Source organism: Ichthyophthirius multifiliis (assembly GCF_000220395.1).
Source record: "Ichthyophthirius multifiliis unplaced genomic scaffold scaff_1120509249771, whole genome shotgun sequence".
NCBI lineage: Eukaryota > Ciliophora > Oligohymenophorea > Hymenostomatida > Ichthyophthirius > Ichthyophthirius multifiliis.
In genome coordinates, this window is record NW_004087347.1 from 1 (window position 1) to 14,332 (window position 14,332).

General features: G+C 18.1%; 4 protein-coding genes across 4 annotated transcripts, besides 25 other annotated features; 2 read left to right on the top strand and 2 right to left on the bottom strand. All coding sequences in view use genetic code 6, as the record gives it.

The window, feature by feature from the left end:
• Positions 1-307: 307 nt before the first annotated feature.
• Positions 308-6,271, bottom strand: IMG5_031020 (hypothetical protein; the record flags this gene model as incomplete). Its single annotated transcript, XM_004039174.1, has 4 exons — positions 308-2,388; positions 2,593-3,181; positions 3,355-3,824; positions 3,928-6,271. 4 exons carry the CDS (start codon positions 6,269-6,271, stop codon positions 308-310), a joined length of 5,484 nt encoding a protein of 1,827 aa, XP_004039222.1.
• Positions 2,327-2,356: a microsatellite.
• Positions 2,426-2,484: a microsatellite.
• Positions 2,487-2,519: a microsatellite.
• Positions 2,799-2,835: a microsatellite.
• Positions 3,274-3,340: a microsatellite.
• Positions 5,239-5,268: a microsatellite.
• Positions 6,272-6,853: 582 nt separating the features above from the next.
• Positions 6,854-6,893: a microsatellite.
• Positions 6,865-6,940: a microsatellite.
• A 361-nt stretch (positions 6,941-7,301) lies between these two features.
• Positions 7,302-7,381: a microsatellite.
• Positions 7,322-7,400: a microsatellite.
• A 15-nt stretch (positions 7,401-7,415) lies between these two features.
• Positions 7,416-7,463: a microsatellite.
• Positions 7,464-7,583: 120 nt separating this feature from the next.
• IMG5_031030 (hypothetical protein) lies at positions 7,584-8,966 on the top strand (the record flags this gene model as incomplete). Its single annotated transcript, XM_004039175.1, has 2 exons — positions 7,584-8,031; positions 8,110-8,966. The coding sequence occupies 2 exons, from the start codon at positions 7,584-7,586 to the stop codon at positions 8,964-8,966; spliced, it is 1,305 nt and encodes a 434-aa protein (XP_004039223.1).
• A 1,153-nt stretch (positions 8,967-10,119) lies between these two features.
• Positions 10,120-10,178: a microsatellite.
• Positions 10,135-10,222: a microsatellite.
• Positions 10,170-10,202: a microsatellite.
• Positions 10,223-10,549: 327 nt separating the features above from the next.
• Positions 10,550-10,587: a microsatellite.
• An 86-nt stretch (positions 10,588-10,673) lies between these two features.
• Positions 10,674-10,709: a microsatellite.
• A 4-nt stretch (positions 10,710-10,713) lies between these two features.
• IMG5_031040 (hypothetical protein) lies at positions 10,714-11,418 on the top strand (the record flags this gene model as incomplete). The annotated part of the gene is made up of 2 exons (XM_004039176.1): positions 10,714-10,776; positions 10,825-11,418. 2 exons carry the CDS (start codon positions 10,714-10,716, stop codon positions 11,401-11,403), a joined length of 642 nt encoding a protein of 213 aa, XP_004039224.1. The 3' UTR covers positions 11,404-11,418.
• A 188-nt stretch (positions 11,419-11,606) lies between these two features.
• On the bottom strand, positions 11,607-13,193 carry IMG5_031050 (leishmanolysin family protein, putative; the record flags this gene model as incomplete). The annotated part of the gene is made up of 1 exon (XM_004039177.1): positions 11,607-13,193. One exon carries the CDS (start codon positions 13,191-13,193, stop codon positions 11,607-11,609), a length of 1,587 nt encoding a protein of 528 aa, XP_004039225.1.
• Positions 11,612-11,641: a microsatellite.
• A 219-nt stretch (positions 13,194-13,412) lies between the features above and the next one.
• Positions 13,413-13,445: a microsatellite.
• Positions 13,446-13,476: 31 nt separating this feature from the next.
• Positions 13,477-13,540: a microsatellite.
• Positions 13,477-13,541: a microsatellite.
• Positions 13,495-13,540: a microsatellite.
• A 409-nt stretch (positions 13,542-13,950) lies between the features above and the next one.
• Positions 13,951-14,032: a microsatellite.
• Positions 13,953-14,038: a microsatellite.
• Positions 13,974-14,063: a microsatellite.
• Positions 13,984-14,041: a microsatellite.
• Positions 14,064-14,332: the final 269 nt, after the last annotated feature.

Sequence of the window (14,332 nt, forward strand, 5' to 3'; positions counted from 1 at the left end):
ATTTATATACTATTTATATTTATTTTTTTAAATATATTAAGCATTATTATATTAATAAATATATTTTAAAAATATACTTTTTTATTTTAAATAAAATATTATATAATTTTATATAATAAAAAATTTATAATATAGATTTTGTATTTATTTTTATTTTTTATAATTAATAAGGTTTTTATGAATAATATTAAAATCAATTTTAATTTAAGATATTATTAATATAAATAATCATATTATATAAATATAACTAAAAAAAAAAATATATAAAAATCATTTAAAAAAATATACAAGAAATTAAAATAAATAGTCATTTATTTAGTACATAATGTTTTACTAACCAAAATTTTATTCTTTTTTCTTTTAATATAATTTCATCAGGCATATACATTTTATAAATACATCTAAAATAAGCATATTCTTTTTAAAGATTACCAATTAGTAGTTTTTCATTGATAACTATATGTGCCAAAATTATCAAGAAAACAATCACACCTAAAAAAATAGACAAAAATAATATTTTTTTATTTAAATAATTCTTCATATCTTATCCCCAAATTTCAATTAAATAAATAATAAACACATCATAAAAAAACACTCCTCTATCATAATCCAGTATAGTTTAATTGCTTAGAATCGAATCTTTTTTATTATTTACAAAATCTCCAACAGTATTTTGATAAAATGCATTAAAAGTCGAAACTCCTTTCATAAATGATTACTATGCGACATTTTCGCATTCTTATTAATAATTAGGAATTAAGTCTCCATATAATATACAAGGGTTTTTATAATAAATATTTTAAAAGAATTCATCGAATTAACAATCATTTATTTATTATGAATAAGGAATTTAATTTTTATTTAGAAATTCCTAAATATTACTATTAATTTTAGGTAAAAGATATTCCACATATCTATTTTTATCTAAAATTTTTTCTTTTATAGCTGACATTATAATTATATTTTAATCAAAATTTTTCATAAAGAGCATTCCATTATCCAAAATATCAAAAAGAGTATTCGAACTACTAATAATGCTAAATAAAAAATAAGAACAAATAGCCGTAATTGAAAATATGAATAAAGTATAATATAGAGTAGTTTATATTCTTGTACTTCTAAGGAATTTACCATAGTTAATTTCTTTTTATTTTTTAGCCGCTCCAGTTTAGATAACTATAGGTACTTCATAATTATCCATAAAGCAAGTTTTTTATAACTTAAATGATTTTCTTTTCTAAAAATTTATCTTGGAATTAAAAATCGTTCCAGAGAGTAAATCGTCTTTGTTTGTGATATATTTGAAATTGCTCAAAAGGTTTAGACTGTAATTTTTGATTTTTAGTATATCTATAGAGTCTATTTTGGGAAGGACTTCTAATATAGACTGGAAGGTATTACAAACAATCATTATATATCGAAATAATACTAGAAAAGAAATTAAAGTTAAAATTGATTAAATTATTATAACTAGAATTAGTAATTCATTTATTTTTTTAGAAGTTAAATTAACGTCATTTATTAAATTTTCTTATTAACTCTGAAGTTAATTATATATAAAAGGGAATATATTTTACCGAATAAAGGCGATTTCTTATTGATTTATTTTAAGAATTGTTATGTCTTTTTGTAAACAAACAGTCTATATATTATAAATTAATCCAGCCATAAAATCAAAGCTATCTAAAGTATATGTATATTAGGTATTTCCTATGGGTAGTTTTATAAAAGAGAATGGAGTTGTATCTTAATTGTATAAGTTATGGGAAAATTACTCATTATAAAGTATTTGTTTGAAATAATCATAGTACACTTTTAGTTGGTCAATTTTCATATTTTAATATGTAGTTTTTGTCCAATATTTATTGTTTTGAAATTAAAAAGTATCCGTGTTTAATAATAATAGGTCTAATATTGTATTGTATGATTATAATATTGTCAAAGTAACTTTCTTTGATTAAAAAATACCCTCCGCGTTCAAGTGAAGGTTACTAAATTACTAATAAGGACCATAGAAAAATGTAAAAATATTCATAAATATTAAAAAAATAAAAAAAATTCTAACGAAAATTGCAAATGATTAAATTATTATTATCTTTTTATTTGATTTATGATTGTCCTCTTTTATATATATATTCTCAGTATGATTTAAATTGAAATTCATTGAACCTTGACGATTTTAGAAATCTTTTTAGAATAAACGTGCGGAAGAAACTGATGTTAAACTGTTATTATTTTCATGATTATCAAAATGAGTTTAATATCCACGGGTTTTATTAAAAATTAAAATGTTTTCTTTGTTTTAATTTGAGTCAAATAAATTTAAAGAATTAGAATTAGAATTAGAATTAGAATTTTAATTAGGCTAATTTTAAATAAATAATAAATCTATATTAAAAAAAAAAATAAAGATATAATATGATAAAAATATAAAAAAAATTAAATATCAAAATTTAAAATAAAAGAAATTAGAATAAAAAAAAAACATATATATATATAAATATATATATATATATATAAATTTTATATTATTTTTTTTTATTTTTTAAAAAATTATAATTTTTTTAATTATTTTTTGTTTATGTATTTTACCTTTTTATAATGCATCATTTTTTTTTTTAATTTTAAAAGCACATTTTTATATAGAATTTTCTTTTACATAATTCTTAAATAATTTTATTTTTTTTTTTAATTGTTTTTCGAATTTGTTTAATTTAATTATTATAACTTTTTATTTATTATATTATATCATTTTTAATGTACAATTACATTTATAATTTTTTGTATTAATTGTTTTAATATTATTATTATTATTAGATATTATTTATTTTATTATTTCGTATATTTATTTATCCACATCATCTATTTATGTTATCTATATTTTTTAAATTTAATTGAAATAATTTAGCATCATTTAATTTAAATTATCCGGAATAATAATATCAAAATCAACATCTTCACCTTTATCTAATTTATCATTAAAAAAAAGATAATTTTCTTTTTTAATTTTCTATTATCTGTAAATTAAAGGAGTATTGTCGTGAGAATTTAAAGAATATGACTTCGATAAATCATTTAGTTCTTATTGTATTGTTTGTCGTCTTGATTTATGAATTTTAATATTCAATAATTTCTTTATTCTTCCAGCCATTTAAAAATTTTTATGTTCATTTAATTATTCCTAAAAATCGAATTAAGTATCATAAACAGAATTATCTCTTACCAAAAATGACTTTATTTTAAATTTTATATAATAAAAAAATTGTACATTATTATATATGTATATATATATATATATATATAAATATATATATATAATTATATATATCTATTAATATATTTTCATATTTTTACATTTTCTTCTTATTCATATATTATATTATTATTTTCTTTTATATTTATTTAAATTTTGTTTTTTTCATAATTCATTTATGAAGGTATTTCTTGAGGAATTTGTATAGAAATATTATAAGGAGTTTATTAAGCTTAAAAAAATTTTTATTGTATTTATATATGACTTGAGTGCGGACTTAATTCATTTTTAAAATAAGATTATTATCTGATACTGTTAGTTTAAAATAATGAATATTTTTATATTTGTTCTTATTTTTAGTAACAACTTTAAGGAGATAATACATTTTCTGAATTTTCTTCTTATTTTTGAGAATTATCGCCTGTTTCTTCATTTATTTTTTAGAATAAATATTAATCGATGTTAGTTGTATATTAAATGTATTTAGTATATTATAAAAGAGAAGGACTTACTAATAAAAAATTTAATATTTATTTACTTTTTTCATTTTAATAAGTTAAAGGATTTATTCCTGTTTTTTTTTTTTTTGATTTTTTTTATTAAAAATAAATAAATTATAAATGCCTCAAAAAATTATATTTATACGTATAAAAAATATATTATTAATTTATAACCTAAAGCCTAATAAATAATATCGGACATACAATCGATTTCCCAATTTTCATTTAAAATAAGAAATAATTATTTAAGTCCTTATGGACTTTTAATAGGTCTAATAAGTGCAATATATTCACAATTTCCTTATAAAGTAACAAACTACTTAACATATTTATAGCTTTAAAAAATATCGCCTTATTTATTCATGCAAAAGACTTTCCTTTAAGAATATAAGCATTTACTTTTTCCGGATAGTGTAAATTCTTTCATTTATTATTCGTGTATTTTTCCAAATATTCTCGGCATAAATTTATCTAAACCAACTTTATTTTCCACTTCATTAGATAAATAACCAAAAGTGTGAAAAAGAGCCCTATTGGTTTTCAAAATATTACATTTAAAATCATTATCTACATGTAAAACTACACTATTCATATCAAATACCATTTAAGGCTTTTTAATTTATATTATATCATAATTTTCTGGTCTTAAATTCGAATCTACGGACTCTATATCATATTTTTCTAGAAAAATATCGTCATTTTAGAGTTCTTCTGAAAAAATATCATTTTCGTTTATTTTTGTAGACTAGAATTTTTCGAGAATAAAAAGCTTAACTTTTTTGTTTAAAATAAATAATTAATACCAGGCATAGTAAAATACCCATTTTTTTCTATAATATAGATATTGCATTTGCTTTTGCCAGATTTATTTTAATTATTTGATTTAATGAAATGATTATTTAATTTTCTTGTTTATTTCATATAGATCAATGGTATTTTTTGCTAAATAAGCCCAAAATTATACATTGTTTTTTAAAATAAATTTTATTCTTTTTTATATTTCTACCATTTATGTTTCTACAGGTATAACACTTTAAGATTCTAGATTTTACTAATAACTTTATCTATTTAAACTCCTATTTTATTTTATTATTATATGCTTTAATTAAAATAAATGGAAACTTTCTAAAGGGTTTAAGTATTTCTCCTAAATTAGACATAAATTTTTTAAAGCCAAAGCAATGTTTTTGAATTTAAAATAGAGAAATTCAGCATAATATATGTAAAAATGATACTATTAATATCTGTTTTTTAATAAATAAAGTTCAAACCAACGTTTTATAATGAATTTTGTAAAAATAGAGCTGTTTTATTTATTATAGACTTTTTCAATTTTTACATCTTTATGTTTTTTAGGGTCATAGAGTGATTTTAATTTACAAAAACATTTAAATTCTTGCTCATAGAAATCCTCACAAGGATTATTTAAATGAGAATTTATTAAACCTTTAAAAATGGTATCATTTTATTGAATATTTTCATGTGTTAAATCTTATAAAATTTAAATTTATAAAAGAAAATTTTTTTAAGAATATTCTTTTTAGAGAAATAAATTTGTACTTTTATTTAACAAAAGAGATTTATGGTGAAAATCGCGGATTTTTTCACTTAAAGTAATTAATATTATACTATAGAAAATTGTTAAGTATAAAAATAATTCAGTCCCTTGTCCGAATATTTCCGATTTTCTTTATATTTCGTCTGTAAATTAAGAAAGAAAAGTAGAGTATAGTATTGTATAAGAATAGAAAAAAATAATCTTAATATTTTAATTTCCTAAATTATAAAATCCAAGTTTAAAACTTAATTCATAGTAAATAAATGAAGATACTATTATTTACAAAATAATTTAAAAAAGTAGAAAATAATAGCTATTTTAAATTGATATAGAACGAAAAAATCCTATAATAATTTTCAAAACACTAAAATATAATTAAAATTATGGATATTTATCAATACTTAATTAATCTTTTTTATATTATTTCATGTTTTGGTAAAATAAAGCCAGCCAACATTCATTTAAAATAGCCGAAAATAAAGCCAAAATTGTAAAAGTGAAAGTAATAATGTAAAAACTATCATTATAATCACATGTCATATCTATTTATGTAAATATTTCTTAATTGCAAAATACATAGGACATTAATATTACTATAAAAGGATAGAAAAACAGGAATTAATAAAACGATTAAAAATATGAAAACCATCTTCCAAAAAAGAATTTTCTGGGTTTCGCTTTTACATTAAAATATTTGTGAATCAAGCATATAGTATATAATAGGTTCATTATTATTATATATGCTATGGTGACTATTATGGAAATTTAATATACTTCTTTTGATAGTTTTATTAAAAATATTATATCAAAGTATTTTAATGAGTCTAATATTTTAAACAAATTCTAATCTTTTTTATTTTTATGAATATTATTTTTAGTTTTTTTTTCTTTTTTTTTATGTTTAAAATAAAAAACTTAAATTGATAGTGTTTTCGTATAATTTTTAAATTAATTATCCATATGCATGCATAGTTGAAATTATAAGAAGTGAATTACATGATAATATTAAAAATAAAGATTTTTCATAAGAATTTACTTTTAATTTTAATAAAATTATTATTGTTTCGAAATTTAATTCTAAAAATGTTTTTCTATACACTTTTTTATTTTATGAGTTTAAATTTTCATTCATTTATATATTTACTTTTTTATTTTTATATTTTTTTTTAAAAAAAAAAATTAAAAAAATATAACAATATATATAAATTATATGTATTTAATTTTTTGCATTTTATATATAATTCTATTATATATATTTTTTGTTAAAAAATAATAAACGAAATTTGAATTATTTAAAAAAATAATATAAAAAAATTTGTAAATTGGTTAATATATATAAATTCAGAAAGTATTTTTATTTTTTAAATTATATAATTATTTAATTTAAAAAATAAAAAAAAAAAAAAAATTTATTATATATTAACAAACTTTATATATTAAGTTATAATTGAAAAAGATGAAATATTATTAATTAAATAATTATATAAATATATAATAAGAATTAAATATATTAATAAATTAATAATTTTATATAGTTTATAAATTATATATTGTAAATATTATATTATTTAATTATTTATTAAAATATCTTTAATATAATTATTAAAAATTATTTTATTTAATTTTAAATAAATCTTTATTTCGCAAAAATATTTATAAATTATGTGCTTTACTAATATAAAAATAATATTTATATAAAATATATAATAAAATTAGTTTTTATTTTCAGTTTATCTATTTCTTCTAAAGTAATAGAAATATACTTTTTTTATAATTATATAATTTTATATAAAATTTTTTTTTACTCATTTTATATAAGTCAAATATTAATTTTTAAATCTTTTTATCTTATATTAATATAAATAATTTAATATTAATTTATTTTTAATATGACAAAAATGAAAAATTTTTTAATAATCAATTTAATCATAAAAATAAAATAAAATTAATATAAAAAACCAAATGTATTGAATATCAATTATTTTATTATTATATATAAAATATATAAAAATATATATATATAAATATATATATTATATATTATATATATTTATATATATCATATATATACTATTTTACATATTATATAATAATATAAAATGAAAAATTATAAACAAAATATTAAATAAAATCAAAAAATCTAAATTAAAATAATATCACTATTATTAATTTATATTTATTTTACAATATAAATTAATAATAAAAATATTATTATTTTACATTTATATATTTTATATAATATTATTTATATTAATGGTTTCTTGTAAATCAAATGTCTGACTGTTAATATAACTTAGTTTGTTCATCTTTATATACATGTGAACACAAAGATATATTCCCTCCAAGTATAATTGATATAATCGCATATGTCCTTTTGCCAATTTTAGTTGGAATAGGAAATGTAGGAGGTTTAGGTGGAGGAATCATAAAAGTTCCTTTATTGATGATTTTAATGAATTATTAATAAAGAAAAGCCACATTTATATCTTATTGTATAGTTCTAGGAGGTTGTTTAGCTAATTCTTTATTAATTTTAAGGAAATAACATCCTTTGAAAAAAAAACCATTAATAGATTATAATATTATAATGATAATTAATCCTATGGTTATTTTGGGAACTAATATAGGAATTATTTTGAATGTTATTTTTCCAGAAATTGTTTCTGGAGTTTTATTTATTATATTTCTGTGTACTGTATCACCTTATTTATTTAAGAAAGGTATGAATTTGTATAAATAGAAAAAAATATTAGAAGAATAAATATAAAATAGTAATAATGATAAAAGTATTTTAACAGAAAGCTAATTGAGTAGAGATAATGATTTAGAAAAGGTAAATAATTCTTATATTATATCTGATGTTAAAGTAGATAATATAGCTTAATCTTAAATAAAAAATAATGACCCAGGAGAATTAAAGTGTTTTTTGATGTAAGAAGAAAGATAATATCCTTTGAATAAATTACTTATTTTAATGTTTGTTTTTGTAAGTATTTAATTTCTGATTTTTTTAAGAGGAGGGAAAGGCGTGGGGAGTTTTATAGGGATAAAAATTTGTTCGAATTCTTATTGGCTTTTAAGTGCAGGGATTTTAGTTTATTCATTAGTCGTTTCTTATTTTATTAAGATTTTTATTAGTAGGAATGAAATTTAGAAAAAGATGATTTTTCAAAAATATGGGCTTGAAGAATATTTTAAGGATGATTTTGATATTTCGGATAATAAAAAATATTTTATTATTTGGGCTTCTGGTTTATTATCTGGATGTCTTTCAGGAACTTTCGGATCTGGAGCGGCTTTACTTTTAATGCCTGTTTTTATTTCTTATTAATTACCACCTATTATTGGTTCTGCTGTTTGTGGGTTTAATTATTTTTTTATTGCTTGTGCTTCTATTATTTCAGTTTTTAGTGAATAATATTTAACGGCTTATGAAGTTATTATTTATAGCTTTTTGGCATTTTTAGGAGGATTTGTTTGCGCTAGAATACTATATGGGATTGTGGAGAGGAAAAAAGCTTAACATATTGTAGTTTTTATTGTTGTAAGTTTAGCTGTACTTAATATTATTGGGAATATTGTTTATTTGATTAAAAAAAAAAATGATTATGGAATAGATTCACTTTTAAGTTTTGGGAATTTTTGTGAACATTGATATTTTTTTATTATTTATAATTTTTATTTTTATTTTTCAATAAAAAAATTAAAATTTTATATATAATTTTTTAAGAAAAGAATTTAATTTTCTATACTTATCTTTTTTCATTAAATTTATAAATACAAAATTAAAATTATTTTTTTATATTTTTGAAACAAAGTCATATATATATATATGTATTTTATCAATATATAATTATTATAATTCTAAATAATAATAATATATGATAGGAGGAGAATTAACTGTGTAATAAAGGAAAAAACTTAAAAATAATATAAAAAAAAGTACTGGTTGATAGTATAAAATTAAAATATAGGCCTGTCATTTAAAATATATATATATAAATATTATATTCTTTAAATATATAATCGTATAGGAATATGTGTAGGTTTAAATATTATTAATAGAACTTTAATGAGTGCTTAGGGATATGTTTCTTTTAAGATATAGATAATCTCTTGTTTTCAATGTATTATATAATTATACTTTGATGTCTGTTAAAGATATAAATTCATATTTTTAAGATTAATAAATTACATACACCTCATCGATAAATATAAATCATTTTCTATATATACAGTATCTCATTATTATAAATATTAAATATTATAGATTTGAAATAATTGTCCTAAACATGATTAGCTTTACAGAAAATTTAAAATAAAAAAACAAAAAATGAGATTGATTTTATTATTAGAGAATTCTAAAACACATTTAAAATTATATTAAAATCTAAAGATGAAAAACAGCAAGTTTCAAGTGGAGGAAAATAAGAGAGATAACAAATTTATTTATTTTTTGTCTAAAAAAAGAGATTTAAATTAAATTATTAGGAGTTTCAGTAAAGTTTATTTGATAATATTATTTGTTTATATAGAATAGGTTTATTGAAAAAAAAATTAATAAATAATAAATTTTGTTAAATTATGGGAATTATTTTGTTTGTTTGAGGGGGAATAAATGAAATGCTTTTTACTAATTTATTTGAGTTTAAGGTGTTTGTATTTTAATATTGATAGGAATTTTAGTAACGAAAAAGAATATAGAGTTTATAGTAATAGAATGTGTAATTAAAATATTATAAACTTAAGGAGATTTTGAGTATTTTTTGATAAATATTTTATTATATATTTATATAATTTATTAAATAATTTTTTGTTTTTCATTTTTATTGTGTTTTTTTTTATTTTATTTATATTGTTATTTTTTATTTATATTATTTTTAATTTTATTTAAACTTTATTTTTTTTTGTTAATTAATAAAGTATATTATTTAATATACTTTTTATTGATTTATTTAAGAATTTATTAGTTTTTTAAATAATGGTATTTTTTTAAATTTAAGAAAAAAAAAGCTTATACAAACTTTATATTTTATTTATAGGAAAGAAGCTTAATAAATAAAAATATACTAACCTACAATACATTTATAATATAATATAAAATAATGCAATATATAAAAAATAAATAGTAATAATTTTTTTATTTATATCAATAAAAGATACATTATTAAATTTAACCTATAAATTTTATAATATAAATATTTTTATTTTACTTTATATATATATAATGTTTTCTTTATATAAGAAGAAAAAAAAATATAAAAAAAATAAAAATAAATAGAATAGAATGAAACGAAAAAATTAATAGAATCAAAAAATAAAATTCAATTATAAATAAATAATATTATATATTAATTATTTTTAAAAAATAAAATAAAAAATACAAATAAAAAAAAAAAAACATGAATTCATCAACTATGCGTTCTTCATCAAATCGTCCAATAAATGGATTTTGTACAATAGATGTAAAATCACTAAAATATAATAAAATACATAAACATTAAAAAAAAAAGGGAGCAAAAGCCGTAGCTAAACGTTTCTTTGAAGATTACGATAAAGGAAATAAATAAAGATTAGATAATGTAGATGTATGTCCAATTATAATTGAAGTTTATAAGGCTTTTAATTAATTTTATACTCCTTCTGGTGAAGATGTTAAATCTTATCATAGAGTTTTGGATGGAAATGGTGATGGATAAGTTACTTATTAGGATATAGAAGATATTTGTATTAGGTATTTGTGCGGCGGATAAAGCTAAGAGAATAGAGAGGTTATCAAAAGAGCAGCAAAACCTAGATATACACCAGAAGTTGAATAAAGGTTAAATGTAGCTAGAAGACTTTTTAAAAGATTCGATACTGATGGATCTGGTTAATTGAAAGAAAATGAAATAGCAAATCTTTTAGTCGCTACTTATGAGGAAATGGGAATAAAGGGAGTTACTGTGAGTGCAGAAGACGTTGAAATATGGCTAGATATGGCAGATTCTAATAGAGATGGGGGTGTTTCTTTAGAAGAATATGAATAAGTTGTAATTAAATCTTTAATTAAAATGGGAATTAAAGTTGAAAATGAATAAATGGTGATTTGATTTTATTAATATTTATATTTTTATGTTTGTTTTTTAATTTTAATAATATTTTTTTTTAAAAAAAAAAAAACTTAAATTTAATAATTAACAAAATATGTATAAAATAAATATATATATATTATTGCAAAATTTTTAAGATTATATATATATATATATCTATATATATTTATAAATTAATTTTATTGCAATTCCAAATAAATTTGTCATTTATTTTAAAGTGCACTATTTTAAAGTGCACAATCATCACCTCTATATTAAGGTAAACAAACACATTTTCCTTTTGAACAATATCCATTTTTATTACAAGAATTAGGACAAATATATTCATATTAACAAAATTCTTCTATTTTATCCGGACATTTTAATTATCCTTCATATTCACCAGTAGCCTATATTAGCTATCCATCTTATGTACATTTAATTACCTAGCTCTACTCGATTTTTTTTGCTCTTATTACAATTGTTAAACTTTTATTATCATTACTACAAGTATATTTATAACAACTAGGCTTTAAACTCATATCTTGTTCCTTTGCAAATTTTTTTACTATACTACTATTAAAGCATTTGGCTCCATATCCGAAATCCTGGCTGTAGTAACCAGTGTATAACGTAGTTTTATTATTAAAGTTATTAGGATCATAGCATTTGTAATCTACTTTAGCTCTCATAAATCTACAATTTTTATCCATAAATTAATTATTTTCGCAAGTAGAAGGTGCATGATTGTAATAATCACATGATTCTTTTTAATTTTCTTTGCAATATTCTCGGCTATTTTCATCGCATTCTTTTGTTAAGAAATCACAGCCAGCACCTTTTCCATAAAAACTAGATCCGACCATTTTTTAGTTTATTGAACTATAATAACCAGTATCCATTAATAAAGCAGCTGTAAAACCAGAAAAAATAGGCACTGTAAGTGTATTTATAGGTCTCATTAATTCATCTAAAATTGCTGTGTTTTCCCAATGTCCATCTTTATTTCCATTACCACCTTAGTTTTCTAAAGGAAATCCTTTTAAGGTTGGACAATTGTAATATTCACGAGCAAATTTAAGGACGTTGGGGGTTGATAGGAAAGTTGTGGGAAGTCCTCTCACATTTATTTGTGTACTTACATTTATGTGAGGCTACTTGTTTTTGTCAACCCATTTTGTGTAAGATTAAGCGTTAAAACCAAGGACATGAATCAATTCGTGGATTACAGTATCGACTAAATTACTGAATTCTATAGGGTCATCTAATTTTTTAGACTTGGTTATTAATTCAAAATTAAAGGTTATTTAGCCATGAGTAGGTCCAATGCCTTTTATTTCTTAACAAGAAGCAGCGTAGGCTGTATAAGTTTATCTTTTTTCATTTGCATAAGTCACATAAATATGCAAATCAGTGTCTCTGGTAGAAGCTCGTTCTTCTTATTTTATTTTCGCAAGCAAATTTCCACCACCACATACATTTAATTCTTAATTCCATTTCCTTTATTCTAAGGACTTTGGGACAATTGTTATCAAGTCGTAAAAAAATTTCGCAGCTATATCCATGGCTTTTTAGATCATTTCTTTAAACTTTTAATTTATAGCAATCTTTGTATCAAGATTTGAAAATTAATCATAATTAAAAGTGATTATCATATTTCTAGGTTTCTATTATTTTTATAAATTACGAAAGTTATTATTTAAGGTGTCTAGTTCAAGCACTGTGGGTTCATAATTTTAGTCTTCAAAGTGTTCGGGGCATGATAGTATTGTATATAGGAATAGAGTCAAGGTTAATATAAATATTTTCATATTTAAAGTTTATGTTTAAAATTTATTAAATTATAAAATGTTATTTTTATTATTTTTTATTTTTAATTTATTATATAATTTTTAAGATAGTTTTACAATTTAAAACTTATAGTAATATGAAAATATATATATAATATATTTTATATCAAATGTTATATATTTTTTACATATATTTTTTTATAAAATAGAAATATAAATCTATATTTCTATTTTATATTAAAATATAAATATATTTCAAATTAAATAATATTTATTTATTTGTAAAAAATTATAATACGAATTATATATTTTAATATTATCTTTTTTATTATATTTTATATATTTATTTTTTTATTATTTTTAATATTAAAAAATTGATTTTTTTATATTTTTTTTTAGTATTTATAAAATAAATTTAATATATTTATTTTACATAAGTAAGTTTCTTTTAATATGATGATATTATATTTATATCTTCATATTTTATAATTATAAATTAAATATTTATTAAAAATTAATATAAATTATATAAAAAATTTCTTTTTAAATATAAAAAATAGAAATAAAAACTTGGGTAAATAATAATAATAGATTTATATTTATAAATAATAAAAAATATATAATTGTTATTATTAGATAAATAATTTATAATACTAATATTAGATTTAATTATTAATTTGCGATAAATTTTAGTTAAATTTAAATTGCATATAAAGTATATATAAAAAAAAATTAAATTAAATAGATAAATATTATAAATATATTACATAATATTACATATTATTAATTTAATATAATTTTTATTTTTTTATTTATTATATTTATATATTAATTTTTAACTATTTTATTATTTATTATTATAATATTTAATTCTTTCATATTTTTAATTATATAATCACTAGTTATATTTTATTAAAAAAATTCTGATCAAAATATTTTTGTCTTCCTTTTTGCTAAAATCATATTTTTTTCTCATCTCTTTAGTCTAATTTTTGAGATTTTTTTTCTTAATTAATTATTTAACTTTTTGAAGTCTAAAATTAATTTAATATTATTAAAGAAAAAATATATTCGTAGCTATAAATTTATTATATTATATAGGCCCCTAATATACTAAAATATGTAATTTAGGAAATCTTTGTATTAAAAATATATTGCTT